This window comes from Oxyura jamaicensis, chromosome 3 (genome assembly GCF_011077185.1).
Source record: "Oxyura jamaicensis isolate SHBP4307 breed ruddy duck chromosome 3, BPBGC_Ojam_1.0, whole genome shotgun sequence".
NCBI classification, from domain to species: domain Eukaryota; kingdom Metazoa; phylum Chordata; class Aves; order Anseriformes; family Anatidae; genus Oxyura; species Oxyura jamaicensis.
Window position 1 is genome coordinate 7,340,699 of NC_048895.1, and position 22,390 is coordinate 7,363,088.

A 22,390-nucleotide genomic window follows, 5' to 3' on the forward strand; every position below is an offset into this window, starting at 1 on the left:
TTTGGCACAGTAGCAGCACTACGCAGAGGAGAATGGAATAAATGGCTTGCATTAAAATTATTGTTTTTGACTGCTGACAAGTAAATAGATACCATGTGACCTCATTCTGATATCCGTAAAATTAGGCTACTACTTTATTACCTTAATTGAATATCTGTATGTTTACCCATATATTTAAAGCCACACAATAATCAAGCAATATTTTTATGTTCCATAATCCAACACAGTATAAAGACCACCTAGGTCTTGAAAAGACAAACGTGTATTTTCCACATCTAAGTCCCACATTCAGAATTAAAGTGTTTTCTAAAGTGCAATAAAAAAAAATATTTTAAAAAGTTATGTTGAAGAGTCCAAAATGACAAGTTGCCATTTTACAAGTTTCAGTCCATGAATAACCTGCAGATATTGACAAGTTTATTTTAAATCAGTTATGACTTAATATTATCTCCATATTGACTTAACATTTCCATTGAAACGTAGAGAAAAGAGTGGAGAACAGTGTCTTTTGTCACTTGTTCAAACATGGAAAATTAAGTAATTTGGAGGGCAGAGGTATATACAGGTAGGTCACTAACTCAGTGGAAGTTAAAAAGCACAGGTTTCCTATTTAAACTATAACCTTTTTTAAATGCCATTTTAAATGAAATTCATAATACAGCTACATCACTGTTATTCAGAAGACCGGAACAGCTGCAAGAAGAGGCTATGAATAAAATCAATACTGCAGAGCCAAAAGAACACAACGCTTTCATTTACAACTCTCACGCAGTACACAGACAGGGAACATTTTACTTCTTTGAAGCTTCCTATTCAGATACCAAAATCATCTAGTGAACTCTAGTGAAACCTGTTTTAAGTCCACAAAAATTAACCTTAACCTGACACAATTATTCAAGTATATAACCTAAAAATAATGAGAAAAATGGCATTTCTCTCCAAAACACTAACACAAACCAGTTTCTTAAAACTGTAAACATGTATTCATCTGCCATCACCATGAAAGGAACTCTTCCTATCATACAGAGCTGACAGATGCAGCTACTTTGGTCAATACTTTTTAACATTTGAAATGAGATCCAAGAGGTAAAAACCAAACGCTTGATAGTATTAATTCAGGGGGAGTAAGCAAACTAACCACAGATCAAGAACAGAATTTGTTAAGCCGAAGTATCCCCAAATAAACCAAGCCAGAACATTGTTTTTAGCAGAACTTTTATACAGGAAAATTCGCAAGTTGACACAACTTCAGTAAGTACAGCAAATATCTATGAGCAGAGCCTTTATATATGGGTGAGGAAGAGTGGTGCCTGGCCTCGGTATTCACAAAAAGTAGCTATTAGATGGGGATGTATATGTCTAAGCCTGTTATCTACTGCTGCCATTGGCTCCTGCCAATTCAGAAAAAAAGCTGCGTAACCAGAGAAGAAAAACAAATATGAGGGTACACATACATGGAAACCTGAACATAAGTTTTCCTTGTACTCCAGAATTGAATCCCAGTGGTATTCTGAAGTCTTCTCCAACATTTGCATGCCTACCAGTTTGAACATACGCTCAAGGATCATGGCAAAACTGGGAGCACATGGGCTAGTTCCTAGCTACTCTGACAGCTACCCAGGGTGCTGTTATATGGTTTCTTAGCATCATCACTCCAGCTATACCTTGGTTGCTACTCATCCAGCCTCTTCTTCCGCAACATACAATATTCACCAAGTTTAATAGCTACGTTCCATCCATTCAAGTCCTCAGTCTCTAGCTAAGCAATTAAACGATTTTCAGATTTTACCTCGTGCTTTAAGATACTATTTGTCTTTTCAAAACAATATAAAAACCTGAAGATTTGCTTTGAAGGACATCATTGATCACAGTACCTTATTAGCACTGTTAATTCAAAGTGGTAGCAGTCAGTAAGGATATATATGGAAGAAGACAGACCATTACTGCAATAATTTGGGGTAACAAAAAACTGCTGCATCCAGAGGTGTCAAATATTTTCAGTTCACGGGTACCTCAACTGCCTCTTAACTGTATGCTGGGGTAAAGACTTGTCGTGCATTTTCTCTCCACTGCTTTTTTACCTTGCTTATCTCATGGGGGAGCAGTGGTTTTTTGCTCCAACAAAGACTCTTCTGGATGAGAATGTCTCTAGAACCCAAGGAGACGGTGCAGCACGTATTTTGTTGTGTAGCTTAAACTATGTCAGATGTCAAGCAGACAGACGGAGAAGACAGTTTTCTAGTACCATTGAATGATGTAGGTTGGAAGGTACCTTAGGAGGTCATGTACTCCAGCCTCCTAGTAAAAGCAAGCTCAGTGCAAAAGTGCTGCACAGGAACTTATGCAGTCAAATTTTGGATATCTTCAATGATGGAGAGTCTAGAAATTTTCTGGGCTCCTGTTTCAGTATTTGATTAACCTCAATTTAAATTCATATTTTTTCCCTACTTACTCAGAATTTCCCACATCCTAATTTATGTCATTCCTCTTTCATCCTATCCCTGTACAGCCGACACCACCGTAACTAATATGACACTTAAATGACAAACACAGAACAGCCTATGATAACAAAGCTACCATAGTGCTTTTCTAGAAAAAATACACAAACTTTCCCAGCTTCTTCCACAACAGTATCTACAAAACTTAATCACGGTATCTTTCATGGTAGGAGTTAGTGATATTTGTCATGTGGGCAAGTTCATACTGTTATGCTAGCAGATGTTGAAAGAGATGCCAGTCATGGTTCATTCAGTGCTTTAGGATGACATGAATTTTGATCAGAAATAACTGAGGGTCTTGAGCAGAGGAAGGATTGTTTCTCTGTTTTGGGGGGTGTCTTTTTTAGGGAGCTGGGAGTGGAGGAGGGTAGGTCTCTTTAATATTGCGCCTCCTTTCCCTGAGTTACTGATATGAATCTATGTATTAATTCACCTATTAAGTATCGTTATATTTAGCATGAAACGTCAAACCTTTCCATACTGTGAGAGAAACAAAGTCTACTCAGACTGTGCTCACGCTACACTCAACTTTAGAGTAGTTATCAGGACAACGTTGCTTTAGCAAAGACTGATAATAATTGCCTTTCATTATTTATGGGAAATAACTATTATCAGTGATTCCTCTTGGCAGGATAACACAGCTAATGCCTCCAAAGTGACCCAAGAATCACAAAATAAAGGACGGGTTAGTAAAACAAAACTTAGCCATTTCCCTTTCTTCCTCCGACACAGATTTTTGCCCAACTGCAGATAATTAATTAAAAATAAAATGTCTGGAATCTTTGTAAAGTTTGATTTTTTTCCATAATAAGGAAATAACAGCTAATAACAGGTAAAAGGCCGCCTGCCCCCATTTTATTCCTGCCTTCCAGGAACCTAGCTAGGTAAAACCACTAGGAATGCTATTTAACTGGCCAGTGCTTTGGTTACTTCATCTTGTTCTACAGGTGACAAAGGAAACTAGAAAATACAAGTGAGCTTCATGCTAAATGAAAGAAAAAAAATATTGTTTTTCTGAAAATATTCTGTAAGTTTGTCATCCTTATCAAAGAACATACTGTGAGGTTTTGGTTCAATAAAACATTTCATGAACTAAAAAATTGCAGAATTAAAATGTACTTGTTTAATAATGCACATACAAGATGAAGTAAAGCCCACCAGGATTTTTTTTTTTTAAACAAGCACTGTACACAGAAGGAAATCACCTAAACACAGAGCAAGTTCATAATTCAAATTACATCTAAAGCAAAACAAAAACTCAACTCTGCTGTGCAAGGATACAAAGAAACTTCATTTGTCCTAAATGACAGTACAAAAAACACTCTCACCTTCTCCAACAAGACAGCATATTCCAAGCTTGAGAAGAGGAAAAGGACAACACAGTGTTGAAGACAGGTATGTTTTCCTAAAACAAATGCAATATAGCTACATCAGCCTGATGTTGCACCTGGGCCAAGGAAAAAGGGAAGCAAGAGATAGAGCTTATTGACTGGGAAGGGGAGGAAGCTAGAAAAAGGGTAGTAAGGGAACAGACAGGATTTTAGTTTGAAAAATTCCTGTAGTACAGCCCAGAGGTATTGTTGTTGAAATATATGGAAAGGTATTTAGTACAGCATCCTTTGATTTTACTCAAGAATTTCAAAGTTTAGATGAAAATCAGATATGTGCCTTGAGATAAAAGTCCTTTACGATTACTACACAGTAATAGTATGTACACTCAATCTTAAAAGAATTGCATCTCAGAAGCCACAGAGTATAACCAGCCCTTCTGTTTTGCCTTCTCATTTATCTACATACTGTCATAAATAAAACTACTTCAGAGCTGGTGGGAGACAAGAAAAAAAAAAAAAGAACAAAAAAACCCACAGCTTTACAAAATGATTGTCTGTTAGCGTTTAAATGTCATACTCAGGCCTCATCCAGATGAAAGACATGTAATGACTGAAAACAAAAGCATAGCAGAACCAGAACATTATTAAAAGCTCTGGACTTTGGTTTCTCACATTTATGGCATTTGTCACAAGCCCCTGTAATGCAGCATGGGGTACCTCTAAGAACAAATCAATTCTGAGGGCCTGAAAACATCTTCCCAGTCCTCCACGTTCTCCCATCAACCGCACAAGGTACCAACAGGAACTCTCCAGGTGCACTCTGTACTTAAAAGCTATATTTTGGGTCTATTCGTGGTCAGTGGTAGAAGCACTGGGTGGAATACATAGTCACAGCAGAGTTGTGGGAGCTGAAACAAGCACAGGGGTTTTCCTGCAGAGTAGGTTAAGTGGCTGAGCACAGAACAGGTAGAAGCAGAACCTACTCAACACCCCTCACCTGCATGAGCGGTCGGTATTAGCAGAGGTGGTGTCAGAATACGTGCTTATTTATTACCTATAAATGTGTAAGAAAAACCTCACAGGAACATCTTACTCAAAATTAGCATGTTACAGGTTATCCCGTTTTGAAAAGGTTCCTGTATTACTGGGAACGCTGATGAGAAAGAACCACATAATCTTCATTACATAATTCATTTGCACAAGCTCTTCATCTTACATGTGTATGACCATGGCTAGGCAATTAGTACATTTTTTTAATAGGGTTTTTACATCATCATTACCATTTTACAGAAATAGATGAGAAAGTAACTTGCAAGCAGGTCAGTGGAACAAAAAGAAACAGAACATGGGTCTGAGTCAGTTCAGAGATCTCATGTGCGTGACACTTGTTTGCCATAAAAATTCCACATCATTTTTTCATCTCTTGTACTAATCCCGTTGGCACTCTGGAACTTTGATCATTCCCATAACTCCTGTTACTGTGTTATACTACATACAAGTAAATATTTAACCCAAAATCTTAACAGTTTATTATATAATGATAGAGTAACCAATTAAACGAAACACAACCGTATTCCCCATTCCACACCACACTTCTGTGATAATTCCTCCCAACCGCTGAACTAAACCCTTAGTACTTAGAAGTTACTCTGTGCTGTTCAGGACTGCAAACAGTAAACCAGTCTCATTTATAACATCCAATTAGCCCCCTAATACCACTTCTGTTAAGTCTCTTTTAGTCACATGCACTCCCGAAATCATTCCAGAGCAGCAATCCTTTCTTCTAGTCACCTTGCACACACCTGTCTCATGCAGCCCTCGTTACCATACTTGACTTTTCTGATTCAAAAAACAGAACAACTTCAAAAACAGTTTTCTGTATTTGCATTTGTATATGCAACAATTTTGCATGCTGCATGCTCTCCTCCTTTGATAAAGCTCTTCAAAATCAACTCTGATGAAGAAAAGTTCTAGCAACGTATGTACAGGTCCTCCCCAGTTCCATCTACCCATGGGTAGGATTCGAGCTGACCTGACGTTTTGTATGTCCAATGGATATTCTCCTTGAGACTGAGCTTGGAGGAAACTAACCTGTAGGCAACTACTGCTGTACGTGCATGCAGGCACGTGGCTGTACTGAGGCACGTGTACATGTGCACATTGACAAATTCTCAGTGACAGCAGTTGTAAGCACCAGCTGGAATGAACACCAAGAAACTGAGATCATTTGGATACAGACAAAGTCCACAATCTGATATCTATAGCAGCACAAAAAATCTGTGAGTCTTGAAATGGTGTTTTTTCCAGTGTTAAATTCAAGGAAAGCCAAATCTGAATTACTAGTTTTGAATTGTAGGGTTCATAATGGAGGAACAGTACAAGGTGACCACAACCATGTAAGCTTGTGGACTTTAAACCATCTAGAATGAACCTGCAAACAGAAAGGGAGTTATTGAACTTAAAACAAAAGCAAATTTTATAAATATAAAATGGGACACTCTACAACCAAGCAGTCATTAGACTGAGACTTGGGAATCACTAGACTGATGCACAGTTCCTGAGTTACTGTTTTACAGTTTTCTTCAACTCTTAGACCTCTAATAATTTCCCAGTAGCATTCCTGATGGCCTTAGACGTCCTATTCACAGACATTACACAGAACTTTTCCTTAGTCATCTTTTACAGACTGTAAGAAATGGTGGAAATGGACCAAAGAACATAGATAAGAGAAAATATTATTAAAAAGAGAAAGTTACAATTGTCCTATTCATGGACTCCTTCAAACTACTGAATTGTATATGTAGAACAAAATGTAAGACTGTCTTTTGTTTTTTTTGGGGGGAATGGTGAAATTGATACATATATACTTATTAGTTCTAGGTCTGTATACTTTAAACAGGCCTGTAGCTGACCAGCTCTACACTAACATTTCTTGCTCAAAGCTGGTGCAAAAAGTTTTTAGTAAGAAGTCCACATTTCCATAAAATTCCCATGCTTTTATAAGCCATACCATTTCACTTCAGTACTTCAAGGCTAGGCTAAAAACTCCTAAGATATTTCAGTAGACAGTTAAAGTTTTCAGACTCAAGTAACAGATACAAATTTCTAGCATCATTAAATCACAACTCAAGATCAGGACAATACCTTTGTATTTACAGTGGTGGAACAGAAAGCCAGGAACACAAACTCCACTGTTTCTATTACAGTCATTACAAATTGTTATGCAACGAAACATTATGCAAGCTATGAGTGTTCAGCAAGCCTGTTTAAAAGCAAACAATAAATTGAAAATACTAAGAAAACTCAAAAACTCTTCTTAAGTCCTTGGAGTACAGAGTACAGATGGAGTACAGAGCTCTGACCAATCACATAGCACCCCCTGGCAGACGTTCTTATAGTCAACTGAAAGAACCCAAAGGAATTTTCTGCATTTTATCTTTTTACTCCATATTAAAAGAGAATGCAACTATTGGAGAGAAGAAAATTAAAAAGGAATATACTAGCAAATTAGTTAACCCACAGGAATTAAAATGATCCAACAAGGAATTCTGCTGAGCAGTTGCTAAAATGAATGGCACAAATAAAGACAGATGAAAATAAATTTCATTTTAACAAAGCCATTTTAAATGACAAATTAACACCACTTATGCTTCTGTTGAGATCAAAGACTACTAGTGCTACTTCCCATGTCGCCATACTTTGACAGACAGCAACATGAAAAGAAAAAAAAATACTCAGCATCGGAAGCGTATAAAAGAATTAACCTATCTTTTCAGAGCACTACCATGTAGATCTGTCCTTCACGGCAAGGACTCAGGGTAAACTATTGCTGAATGTACCATTTCTTACTGCCTCCTGGAAGAAACCCCCTTCTCTCCATCAGGCAGCCTTTCCTGTCCCCTGGAAGATTTTCACTCAAAATCTCTTCTCAGTGTTTTGGCCCCAGAGTTTTCCTGGCAAACTTACAGCCTGCGTATAGGTGGCACTTAGCTGGTTGGATTTCAGAACCGTAAGTGAATCTGCAATATTATGTCCAAATCTAGGGAGGCTTTACATCACATCTGGCCTTTTTTTTTTTTTTTTTTTTTTGTGCAACTGAAACTTGCATTTGCCAGGGCTCATTTAATTTGCATATTATAGAAAAGAAGTAGCAACTCTTACTGTTAAAGAGAAGCATCTTCTGAAACGTATTTCTTAGTTTCCTAAACCAAGATAGGTACTCAGAAATTCCACTACACGGAGCAGAGAAGCAAGGTACCTAGTAAAATCCCCCAAACCCCTGGGTTTTACCTAAAACCAAAGAACCAAATCATGGTCTATGCCACTGCCCTGATGGAAGCTTCTAGCACAGTTCCAGCAATACGACAAACATTTTTCTTACTGCAATAATAGTGAAGTGGAGGAAAAAATGAGGAGGTGTGAGGAGGGTTGGAAGAGAGACAGGCCAAGTATTGACAGTACTGATGCACACGGAGGCATATGGTGGCATTAGAAGTATCACCATCTGCATGGCATCTAGAAGTGTCTCTCCCTCATTAAAGAAACCAAGCAGTCATAAGGTAAAGTGGAATATCCTTACATAGACAATAAAAAATATTATTATGGTTAAAGTAAGAGAAAACAAAGCAGGAATAAGTGGCCTGTTACAACTGGAATGCCAAACCAATGCATAGCAGCATCAAAACAATGATACAAATTGATGATGCTAAGCTAGGCAAGGTAAGCACTGGGTAGAAGAACTGAAGAAGGATTCTGAGTCAGTGACTGATGATAAACCAGCAGATTTTATTCAGCAGATCTCGAAATAATGAAAAAGAGGTAGTTATTCAAATAATCCATAGCTGAGCTCTAAAGGTCTTTACTGATGCTAGAAATTAATATGGGCTCAAGAGCACAAAACAGCATCGATCACCTTTAGGTATGCAGGAAGCAGTTCTGATTCAGGAGCTTATTGTCTAGGATAGTAAATAGTAAACATTTGCTCTGTTCATTGCTTTTTCCTCAAGCATCACTTTTGTCTACACTTGGTTTCCAGTTACTGATGTAGGTGCTCCTTCTCTTAAGGAATACAACTTACTGAAGTGCTTATGGTCCCTTCCACACCATTACAGGTAGAGGTACAAGCACACTGCACGAGTATACTTCCCTTTCTCTTTAAAGACTGTATGCTTAAGCAGCCCCATGTTATGTCAAGCAGGAAGACAATACTCAGCAGCATTAGCTGTGCAGTAAGTATGATTTTTTTTGGCAACAAATACTAGATGAGGTCTACCACAGCGTCAGATACAAAACTGACATTCTAAATTAAAGCCCCTTTGTGATACCTTGGTCGGATTTTAGATGAAGTGCCATAACTACCGTCTTTACAAGTAAAAGGCCTTAAGGCTGTTAACCCTGATCTCCAGTTCCGTGCCAGTTTCTAGGCTGCTAGAAATTGAACTCCCCATTTCAAACACAATTGTATAAAGTAGATCCACCTTCATGTTACATACATAGTAACACATTCCCACCCAGCCAGGGCTGATGGCATCAACCATCAAAGACGCATAATTGTAAGATGCTGTCTTGTACCACATTATCTTTGTCAAATCCAGTGCTTTGCATCTAACGTAGGCTGGACTGAAAAACAGAGATAAAAGTGGTTTGGTTATTAGTAGTGCAAGCAGAGATGCTGGCAGTTGAAGGTGTACTTCACATTTATGTTGCCAATTTAGAGTAAAGCATACTTTCAACATTCCTGAGAGCTTGCGTGATACAGTCAATTAGAATTTCTAAACTGTAACTACACTCTTAAAATTTTGATCACACTTTCAGAGCAGTCTCTCTTACATAGGGTAACGAAGGGCTAGTATAAGCTTGTATGGGCTCTAGTATGGGCAGGAATCATTAAATTCAGCCTTTTTGCAGTCCGTAGGCAATGCAAGCAGATCACATTTCATTATTTTTTTTTCTTTTTTGATTTTTTTTTTTTAATAAAAGAAAAAACACTCACTCCACTGGAAGCCACCAGATTTCTGTATACAGTAGAAATCCCATTTCCTTGCACACTTGGCAAACTGAAGAAGACAAAGCAGGTGAGCCTTGACATAACCTTAATGTAGTTCAACAAATAACATGGTTTAAAACGTCATTTCAGTTTGGTGCTCAAATACTTTGAAAGTTCTCAGAGAATTATGGAGTGTGACCACAAAGCTGATCATGCAGCTTTCTTTGTAACTGATCATACAGAGAGCTCCACCACCATAAAACCAGCCACACAATCCCACAGCCTTATAGCAAGTATAACATTTCTCTTGCCATCTCAGGTCCAGGAAAAGGGAGACAGAATAATGTGTCTCCAAGAATATTTTTTCCATGTGCAGCGCAGAGAAGCCAGAACATACGTACCTAGTTCTCCTTGTTGATCCTTGTTGCAAGTATACTTCTATGGTTTGAGTTAGAGTTTTGGTGTTTGTTTTTTTGTGTGTGTGTTTTGTTATTGTTTGTTTGTTTGTAATTAGGTTACCGGCATATTTTCCCTGACATTTGGCAATTATTTTGGTTCTGCACTTTACACAGCTACCCAACAGTCAGATCATTTCAAGTTAATTTACCCCCTACTCTCCATGAAAACTCTACATAGCAAGCATAATCAAAACCTCTCCCAATTTTTGAAATTCCTTGCATTATGTAGTCCGAAAGCTCACTTCAAATGAGATCCTTTGCGGTTACTTGGAAACAGCTTTCTCTTTCAGTGCAATTTCTGAAGTCACTAATAACACTGGACCAAAAAAAACAACTTTGGCTTTCTTGCATGATACCCATGAGACAGTTTCCAATTGCTTTCAGCTACAACAATTGCATGTAACACTCAAGGTGTTAGTGGTTACCTTCCAGCTTACTAACCAGAAGTCTATAACCTAAGAGAGTAACTTTCCTAAGGACTGCTAAGGAAATCAACATATTATTTTCTGGAAGTGATTTTTCATATTTTTGTTTCATTTTGCCCTTTTTATTTTATATTTTTAAAGAAAAATCGAATGTACAAGCTAGTGTAATCACTGCACAACAAAGTGTACTCAAATTCTCAGAAAAATGACAATGTATAAGTTGCTCAGGCAGGTTTTTTTTTTTTCTTTCTTATATATCCATTTTAGTTATTTAACTAGTGGACACATTCATCTCATCTTTTTTTGAGAAGGACTGAAGCATAAGGTTATAATAGTCAAACATCTCCATTCTGTAAATTCAGATAGCCATGGACTATAATTTAAGCTATGGAAAAGCAACAGAATTAGAGAACATCTGTGAAGAATTCAGTTTAAGTAATTTGCTCATTATTACAAAGCATCTCTGCCACTGTTTTTTTTTCCAGCATACCCTTCAAGTAGCCTAAACTGAAATCATTCTACCAAAACCTTTACATGGCCAGGAGTTGACTTGCTGATCCTCATGGGTCTCTTCCAGCACAGGATATCCTATGATTCTATGACAGTCTGCATATAAGTCCTAACAGTCACAGCCTGCTTCACAGCATCAGCTCATTCCTAGATCAGGTCCATCCTGTGCAGTGACTCAAGCATATAATCATACATGTGTGTACTTCGCTGCATATAAACCTGGGTGGAAGTGGGGTGTAGGTCCGGGGGTCAGAGGGGGAGGTGGTTGGCTACTTCAATACCAGTATTTAATTCCAATGCTTTATTCATTGACGTTGCAACAGAAAATGACGTTTCTGCATTGACTTTGCAATGGAATTAACTTGACAATCCTGCTAATTGTTTTAATGGAAATTGTTTTGCCTAATAGCTATAGGCTAAGTGTGCTGAGGAGACAAAAAGAAATCACTAATGTTTTGGAGCTAGTTTGTGGAAAATACATCAAGTGAGATTACTTTTCTGCTATGTCTCCAACGTAAATTCAGTCTGCGTTAGGTAAACCAAAGCAGGGTCAACCAAGTAAGATCATCCTTATTTTTAAGCCTTCACACGTAGACTTGCTCTGACCAGAGCACATTTTAGTAAATAAACAAACATTTGGAAATTAATGTTAGAAACTGATCATCTCTGCCACAACGGAAAGGCAGTGGTACTAGAAACAGGGCAAATGTTTGTGCATTCAAACAGAGCTAGTCAAGAAACTCTCCTTCTGGAATATCTCCTACACATACACAGCAAATACATCCAAAATAAAATCCTTTTCAAGTTTTTCCCCTTTTCTAAAGTCACAGAAATAGAGCTGTTTTGCTTAACTGAGCCCAAAGTTGTTCTGCAAATACTGTTTTGGAGAGCAGATAGATGGAGCAAGTCTAAGTCATGTGAGAATAGAAATCAAAATTTTTTGTTCAAAATGGAATGCATCATGAATGTGTATGAAAATAGATATGATCGAGTATAACAGTACTTCTGTTTCAGGGGTTACATTTGAGTACTGAGTATTAGCAACTCTGAACTGCAACTTCTGGATGTTTATCTACATTTAGAAGTACATCCAATAAAAGCCTCAATAGCAGCCCTGGGTTTCAATTTCTAATTTCAGAACTACTCACATATTTCATGCAGTAAACTTTTAAAATGTAAAATAAAATAAAATAAAAAATGTATAATTGTCTGTCTTCTTGGTAATGAACTCTGACTTTTTTCCTGCATGGGAAAAATAGGAAGTATAAGGCATGTTCTCACCAAAATAGCAAGCTACAGACTAATGGTAAGGGCACTTTCCAAAACGACAGGGACTGAAAAGGAAAAGGAAGGGGAGCTACATCCTCCTTTCCATGCACAAATTTTTAGCCTGGTTTGTAGATGGTGTATCAATATACCCCAATCACTTTGTTTATTTTAAGAAAAAGAAGGCTTTTACAAGAAACCTGGCAACTCTTAGTGTACAGTATATTTTAAGTCACGCTGGACTGGGTCATTCCACCGTATTAGATGAAGAAAAGACTAGCTAAGTTTAAAAAAATAAATAATAATAATAGCCTGTTTATACCGCACAATCCTGGACAAAGAATCAGAGCTGGATGTAATTACAGAATCTGCGACTATTTAGATATATGGCTAGTTGGTGCTTTTGGGATCCAAGATGGATCACAACTTGAGCTGTCTAAGTCTGTATTTTGGTTTAAAAATAATATTTTTTTAAAAAGTCCTTCATTGTATTTAATCCTAGAATCACAAACTCATTTGAATTACATGTTGCTAAAATGCAGCTGAAGTAACAGTTCGTAATTTTTGCTATTTAGATACATAATAGAAAATTATTATACTTAACCATCCTTATATACCACAATACCATAAGCTAGTTGAATGTTAAGAACAGTGACATGATGCACACCTCAGCGTATGAGGCACTATTTTAAAGTATTCTGTCCTGTTCTTCCTACTCACACCACCAGTTTACTCACTTGTAGCCATGATACCTGGAGGACATGCTGGTATCCCGTGATCAACTGCCCATCTGTAAGCTCCTTCACCAACTAAAAAGCTAGGAGACACAGAAGAGGGAGTTTAAACAAAACCATATAACAAATCCCCCTTTTCTTGCAATTATTTTTTTCTATTTGGTTTGGTCATTTTAAAATTGTAAGCTGTCTGCATTTCATAGAAGAGTCAGCTGTAAGCCAGTTGGCAACCTTAGGTAGTTTCATTGGAAGACTATGCAGCTCTGACATTAAGATTACTATTGAATAAAAACACGTGCTATTAAATGTTAAAAGAATTATCAAATAGCACCAGCTCTTAATTGCAGCTAAAACAGCACAACGCTGTCCATAGGCTTTCTCTCTGTAACAGCTAAGACCCTGAAGACTAACAACATGGGATGAATGACACAAGAGTGGTACGACATTTCCAGTGAAGTTAGCCAGTGTTACTGGAATATCAAGAATTACTTTGGGATGTATGATACAAACTATAAGTAAGTTTTATTTAGAAAGACAGAGGTCTATCTCATGGTGTTTTATCGAGCATTTGCAAATAAGACAAATCCATTGAGTATTTAATATAATCGTGGGGCAAAAAAAAATGAGAAGTTTTTTTTTGTAGTCAGTACTGAACATTTTGAAGTAGTGAGACAGCACTTACTGCCATGATAATGAATGATGGCAAGAGTTATACACAGACACATACCTTTTAGGAAAAAAAAAAAAAAAGTCATCTCAATAATTATACCACTTCCCCATAGATAAATTAATCTGATTCCCTGAAAAAGGGAATGTGGTAGTTGAAAATTACACATTTTCAGAAAGCCGTTGAAAAACAGCAACAGCAGCAGCTTAGTAAAGGACACCTGTTTCCAGTCACTACTTCCTATTTCCCTTTTGAAATAAGAATACCACAACTGCCTAATGGGCACAAGAAGCAAAGACGGACGACATAGAGTAATTTCAAAAAGCTTTACAGAAATATTAGAATTATGAATATGAGATTAAAAAACTTATTTCGGCTACGCAGAAGTCCCCTTGGCCGCATAATTCTATCAGTTCCTGAGAACATTATTGATACAGAAAATTTATTGGCATTACTACTGTTGCAAATTTTCTTGATAGCATTATATCTGACACCTGCAGCTTTCGGTATATTGTATTTTGCAGTGGTACTTTCCATCTTCTCTATGACGTAACCATTACAAGTTCAGTCTTTCCTTACATAAGCGTCAAAAAAAAGTTTCTCTAGATAAGAATGGGAATTTTTAAGCATGTATTTCTTACCATTGTCAGTGTAGCTCCAGATAAATATTTTTTCATGTTGCAAGATACTGTAGAGTAAGTTACTGGGTACTTTGGGAGAACTCAAGTGTCTCCTTTTAGGTAAGCTAGTGATCAAGAAACAACCTGTCACTCATATTAACATAAGAGAGAAATGCAAATTGTAGCCAAAGTGAAGTAAGTAGTATCCTCCATTGACTAAAAGAAGTTTTCTTTCAACTATACGTTCTCAGGAAGTGAGTAATTGCTTCCTGTTGAATAAAATAGAGGAAGGGTAGCTGCAAAAACCTGAATAGCCCAGATCAGTCAGAAACGCTACATTTTCCTGACGTCTCACAACTGCTTGTTTTATTCTTAAAGACATGAAAACAGTCACTAGTATTTACAAAGCAAGAAAAAAAGCCCCCAGGAATGTTCAAGATGTACTAAGTTGTTCAAAACTTAAGTAACATGACTTTTATTTTGCTCTCACTTGTGTCCTTAATTCCTGGATTCATCTCCCTGGTTAAAAGGTGGACACAGACAAAGCATTTTCCTGGTCTGGTCCCAAAGAATAGTTAGATTAATTGAAGCAAACACCTCTTGCTGACATCTAATTGATTGAAGCCCCAAGTCATCACAGAGATCATCCTTGCAACAATCAGTTTGCCAAAAAATCAGGATCTCAGTGCTTTGTGATCCAACCACCTGTACTCCCTCCTCTAAACTGATACTGAGATAGCTAGTAGCAAAACCTACAGACATACAGCATGAACTCAGATCTGCAGGTAGCCAAATAATTACAAATCTAAACAAGTCTTCACACCACTCCAAAAAGCAAGTTTCTGTGATCTGGTTCAGCTCACAGCCACAGATTGCAGGGTGGTGGGAAGGTGGGAACCAGCAGTCAGGCACTAGGAAACTACTTTGGGTGCCGTAAGACACGTCCATATACCTATGTAGAAGAGCTGCAGCAGGCAAGCATGATCAGGGCTATATTTTAAGCTGGCATAAAATCAAAACTAACCCTAGACAGCTACCACCAAGCATGATTAACCGAGGGAGAGGGAAAATAGGGAACAAAGCCAGTGGGCTACAGAAAGCAGCCAAAACTCCACCGAGTCTCAAAAGCCTTTAACTAGTTCAAAATACATTTTTTCCAAAAGGGAAAACAAAACAAAACAAAAACAAGGAATGAATGAGAGTTTGTGCTCTGCTACTCTGAAAGCTGGTTCTACACAAACAAGATAAAAAGATCTTTCTTGCAAATGCATCAAATGAAGGGTACTCTGCAGCTGGTACAGGCTCCGAACACACAGAAGACAAAAAAGTCCTCCCAGCACCAAGTCCATGTTTGGATGTGCTTTCCAATTCCACGGAAACTACAACACAGTAAGTGAAAATGCATGCAAAGGATCCTTAAAATGGTCCTTTTAGGCAAATTTTCACAAGAACATGGCTCTCCTGGTGCTGGTTGCTCCAAATGGGACCATTTAATACAGGCTGTATGGAGACAGGCTACATTGAGCTGAACAGAAATGGCAGAAGAGTGTTAGGTTCATGAAAGATGGTCAAGGTGATCCTGAATGTAACAAACTAATTTTGTAATGTTTATTTTAAAGTGTAGCAATTGCTCTGAAATGACTCTTACATAGAAGAAATTATTCAGATGACATTAAGAACAGAGATAAAAGGTGGTGAGTCGTCAACCTATGCACATTCTTGACTATGCACTGCCCTGCAGGTTACCCAGCATACATATCCTGTCTATAGCACTGTGAATCCCAGGAGTGAAAACTGCAAAACCCTGCGTGTCCAGCGGAGGGAGAGGGGGGGAAGTACTTCTTGCCATATGGATTATTATTAATAGTGAAAAAGGGATACAAATATGAACTTTGAAATCAATAAAACCAAGGAATGGTTAAAAAAAAAAAAAAACAGGTAACATTTAGGTCTATTTGTACCATCTTGCAATCCTTACATATCTAAAGTGAATAGTAAACTATGTAAATAAGCTTTTTCCTCTTAGGAAGATCAGGCATTCCTCATTTCAGCATATGAAATAGGAAAAAACAAAACAAACAAACAAAAAAAACTTAAAAGCTATTACTACAAAACATCTAATCCATTATTCTGGGACCAAAGACCACTCTTGATGATCCACCCAATGTGTAATAATGCAACTATAATTGTTCTTTCTTTTGTAAAATTATACAATGATCAGGAATGTCTTATAGAATAATATGTAACATTGAAGAGTTCAGTATTTTCTATTCTTGCATACACAGGTAGGGAATGTTCTGCCAACATCAAGCTGAATAGACTATGAGAGAAGGTGTAAGGACCTGAAACAGATTTAACAAATGCAATCATACACGTACGGATTCTCTACTTGAAACCTTTTAAATTTTGATTTGGATAGTGGGATTCCGTGTTTTGAACAATACAACAAGATATTGTTCCAGAATGACCCAGACTACAGAGCAATTCCCAGCGAACTGCATACATGTATCAGTCAGGACACTTGATCACTCCTTCCCAATAAACTTACCATCTCCAAATAAATTAATTCACACTCACTAGAATTTCTTCTACTGCAAATCAGAAATGTGCCGTTTTGAAATGTCACTGTACAAATGGGTGCAGAACAGTAGTAAACAGGCCAAACTGACTGCCTCCATATGTTCTCTTACAGACAAGCCTCTCCCTCCATAACGCCACTTCTACTGATCTCACAGTTCCTGAATTTCTCTCACATGGTCCTGTGCCAGACATCCTGGCCAGAAAACATTAAGCTAGCTTAGCTCATGCCATAGAAACTGTCTCTACCACTAAGTTTCTTTAACAAGATAGGTTCTTGGGCTATGTAGTACCTGTAAGATTCCCCAACACACTATTTGCTCACAAGAAACAAGATGAAACTTGCGTATCTTCACAAATAAAAGTCAGTTACTGAAAGCCTAACACTTGGGAAGAGCGCCAAAAATACAGCTGTTCTCTTGCTACTTGACAACATATTATCCCAGTCTGCGCTGGAATATGTTTCACTCCTGGAACAAGAACGTGTTACGCCAAACCCTGCCAGAAAGGCAAGGCATGAAAATTGTCAACAGTCATCACCTACAATGATCATTAGCTCCATTCCGAACTCAGGATACCCTGCACATACAGGAACATCTACCAAAGCAAGCTACCATGTTCCACTCCTATAGATTGTTCCCAAGGTAACTATTTTTTTTCTAATAAAATCCATATTCAAAATCCAGAAGGGGGAAGGAGAAATTGAAATATGTAATAGGTAAATGAGATCCAAAGCATTTGCACAATATGCTGAATGTGTTGGCTCTGAAGATAGTCATTTCTCACCTTGATAGTTTGAGCTCCCTTGTCTTTTACAGTGTTTGTTAATCAAGACCTTGCACACTGTTGGAAAGATTTAGTCTTGTCTTTTGAGGACAAGAGGATATAGTTTCTCTTCCATTCAGTTATTTTTAAAATAATAGTGACAAAAACTAGGTCATGAAGTTACAGAAAACATGCTAAAATAGGCTACAGACTATCCCAGGTACCCTTCCTTGCCACAATTAGAGAAAACACTGTGATGGTAGAGACAAAACTAAATCACAAGTGCTCGCTCCTGTAGAAGACAACAGAACTCCCCTGTTCTGGGAATAAATAAATACATAAATCTAACAACCACCCCATTTGACAACCCGTTTTTTAATGTATTTTGTCTAAATGCTGGCTTTCTCCTGAAATATCAAAAAATAAGCTACTTGCAGCAACTGAAACTTCCCAACTGAAGTTCCTATTCCTCAGTAAACTTCTCCTCTGAAAAAGAAGTTCTCACTACCTACAATCACTCTTTTCTTCTTTTAGCAAAGAAAACAGTTTTAAATGCAAAATCTGCTTGTTGATGGGCTGATTTTGGAGTGCCTGTTTTCAATCTGTGACCTACCTTTGAAGCATTACAGAATGCTGAAATAGTAGTTTCCCTCTCTATTTAAACTGGAATGCTGTACTATCAGATACAGACTGACTATTTGAATAGTCTTATAGGAAGAATAACACAGTAAGGAAAGTAAAATCTGTAAATCTGAATATAGGAATTTCAAACAACGTAAATGCTGATTTAACACATCTGCCAATACTGCAGTCAGTGAGCAAACAGTAGCAAATTTTTGCAGTGAGTATAATTGAGGTAACCACTCCAGTTCTAGCTCTCTACTTGTCAATTTAAACTGTTGATGAAAATAAGATGCTTTTAAGATCAATCAATTCCAAAACAGTTCTTGGATTCTTTCCAGTATATTCAAAGTTGTCATGTGCTTAATAGTTTCCTCTTTCATATAGTTATTATACCAATATCAATAAGGGGTGTTTTCATTGTTGCTGTAAATACTATTAAGTTTATGTTTAAAACAACTTCCAAGTAAATACTGGAAATTTTCATGTTTGAGCTACAAAATAAAGCCACAAAGTCAATAAAGCAGGATTCCTTTACATACTTTTTAAAAGCCATGTGGTCTTGTTCGTTTTTTTTTTAAGGCAAACAGAGGCAAAGGTAGCAGAATTTCATTTTAATTTTGATGTTATTTACAGTTTTTTCAAAATGATATAGTAAAAACCGTAAGAATTCAGTATGACATAACTTTGGAAATAATAACACAAACAGAAATTAACACAGCCTGACAACTACATCTATCCACAATACTTTTACTCGCAGCTGCATCAAGTGCACAAGATGTTTCAAGATCAGAGAACAAAACTTAGCTTCTTTTTAAAATCACACTATAGCTGGTATGTAAAACAGCATCAGCCTTCTTTGGGTAAGATATAGCCTTCAAATATCGCATGCAGTAGAGACATAAGACTAAAGTAAAGACAAGCAGAACAAAGCAATTACCAAGGTGGAATTCTGCCAGCAGAGAGCTTTCCCTTCTGCCCTTCACACAACAACCTATTTGCAACTGAAACCGGATTCTTGATCCCTGAAAAGAAAAATTAGCAAAAAAAAAATGGGAACAAAACATTAAAATATTTTTCCACATTGCATTATAACATTCATTTTGGCAATGGAAGTCAGCTTCCTTTAATTTCCAAGGCTTTGGCAATTCAGTGAGAGATACCTCAGGGTGCTATGTTTCAATTTAATAACACTTTTTATCAGTTTTTCCTTCACATATCCTATCAGTGGTGGCAAGGCCTTCTAATCAACACTTGCTTTTGGTTTGTTTTTTTACAGAAGGAAGCATACTGAAATATTAGGAGTGAATGCCTACCACAGAAGTCTCAAAATTAACTCAAGTGGTATTCTACAGGCCAAAGACATTTTATGAGTATTAATTTTTCAAGATGGAAAAGGCTTTTATTTGGATCTATCTGGCCAGAACAGGGATTATAGGATTCAGGTTTAGCTTTTTCTCACTCCCTCATTTTCTCCTTCGCCATGGTTTGAAGGATATTTTTTGTAACAAACAACCCTTGAAACACTTCATTTCACTATTTATTTTAGATTTATATCTACATGAGGAAGTTATTACCACAGTTTAGAACCATTCTAGGATAAAGAACAAAGCTTGAAACATTGTCAGAAAAGCTATTCAATAGTAACAGTTAAGGCTGTTGAACCTACTTAGGGCAAAAGCTCAACAATCCCTATTTGGGACTGTGCGTTTGTTTTGTACGCAAAGGTAAAGAAAGCTAGGCAAAAAGGAGAAGAAAAGCACATTATTTCTGAGATTAAATTAGTCCTGTATGCATATTCATCAAACCTCGTAATAGTTTCACACACAAAAAAAATCCAAATGTAACTAATCCTGTGAGAAAATTTATAATGAAAAAAGTCCACATTAAACAGAAATTTTATGTCGCAGGCAAACAGCTTGACAGATGATTAGCTAAACCCATTCTCGAGAATAAACAGTAAGCTTCGGCTTCGAGGCTAGCAATCTATGTAGCTTTCTGACACTGTAAAAGAAATCTCAGTTCCTTAGTATCCTAATTTGACCAATTTAACTAAGAGACCAAATATCAGGTAACCTTATGACTGAATACTGTAACGGTAAGTTCCCCAAAGAGGCAGATAACAAGAACAAAGTGGAATTTAAATGCTAATATTCTTTTTTAATATGTAGATAGATAATTGCATTTTAATATAAAGTTATCATTCTCCAAAGCCACCTGAGCAAATTTAACTCTGTTGGTGAACACTTTATCACATGATCATTATGCATCAAAGGATTATCAGTGAACTAACAAGACAACACACTGCAACAACACCAAGCAGCATTTCAGGGTGCAGGAATGCCTCCTTCTCCCCTTAAAGAGGAAAGAATTTATTGAACAGGGAAGTATTTTATAATGCCACCCCCCTCCAAAAAGATAACAAAAAAGAACAAGATGTATCTTTGCACATAAATCAGTAGTTAGCTTTACAATACATAGGTAACATACCACTCAGTGCTCCAACAGCTCCAAAATTTAATGACTTTCCATCCATTATACTGGCATCACATTCTATCTCACCCAGAAGGTTTAGGTTAGACCCCATTCCTGCATTTGTAAAAGGAGAATCCTAAAAATAAGAATAAAACACTGTAAGGCCACATCCATAACAGACTACATCAAAACCTTTGCATAACTAATATGGTGACACTGGTCTTTGTAGAGCGCAACTGCTTATTGCAGTATTTCAATCTGCCACAACAACAAAAAAGAGCAATCTGCACTGGTCATCTCAAATTACTACAGCAGATACCTTACACCTCCTTCAATGTGATACATCTCAAGTGTAATAATGTGCAATTATAAATAATAACCACACGACGAATTTCAATGATGATTTATATGCAAGCAAAAGCTTTACAAGATGAGTAAAAATCTCTTCCACAGAGACCACAGTCTACCTCTGAAACTCTCAAGTATGGTGGAGCAGCAAATCAGAACTGTATGTTTCCTTAAGATGACAAGCCTGTGATTTCAGCCCTGCACACAGAAATGAGGAATCAGCACCAATAACAAGAATTCACTTTGCAAAATTCCTATTTGAACACTAGCACGAGGACAGTCATTACCATGGTCTGCAAGTTTATTGAATAACAAAGGTATATTTCATATAAAGCGTGGAACAACCTTTAATAAACTACCTACTTAAAAGCTAACTCATCTTTTGTTAGAGATTTCTGTAGTTTTTGCAAACTCAGGTTTGTCAAACAGGAAGCGTTGCTGCTAGATTTAAAAATACTAATTGTTGCCTACACATTCCCTCAGAGCATCACCAGGATTTTAAAATCACAAAGCTTTAAAGTGGCATAGTTCAAGTCTTGCTGTCAGCTCAGCATAGCCCCTTCTTTCCAGATGCAATCGCAAAACTGAGCACAAGACAAAGAAAGAGAACAGGCCAGAACAGTCAGTGACATTTTAGAGATGCTGCATTCTTTCAGAGTTTCATATGTTTTTATTACAATAGCATAACAACTTCACGTAAGAAATAAAATGGTTGTCTAGACTGTATGTAAATATATCATAGAAATTAGATGGCCATGACGTTACAAATACATCTAATGTATGCAGAATCAAGAAATACATCTATTGGAAACAAAGTTCTGTCTTAAATGTTAAGAGAATTGGCTCTTTCTTTGCACAGTTTGCAATGAATGCAAGGAAATGAAAGAACGAGGGAGAACAGACATTAAAAACAACTTTGCAGCAAGTCAGTACTCTTTTGTTAACTTTCAAATGAACGGCAATGAGTAAATACAAAACCTGTTTTGCAAGGTAATGATTCTAATTTACAGAGGTAAGGTATTTAACACATATTGGAAAGAGTTACAAAATGCAGTCTTGCTGGAGTTTTATTCTTAAAGGTAACAGTAAAGAATCATTAATAAATGATC

At 37.0% G+C, this 22,390-nt stretch overlaps 1 protein-coding gene across 1 annotated transcript in view; it reads right to left on the bottom strand.

Annotated features, from left to right (window-relative positions):
- Positions 1–22,390, bottom strand: part of TASP1 (taspase 1) — an 86,484-nt gene that overhangs the window by 50,329 nt on the left and 13,765 nt on the right. Inside the window, 3 exon segments of the mRNA XM_035321903.1 lie at positions 13,212–13,291; positions 19,399–19,483; positions 20,949–21,069. Coding sequence (XP_035177794.1) covers positions 13,212–13,291; positions 19,399–19,483; positions 20,949–21,069 — 286 coding nt within the window.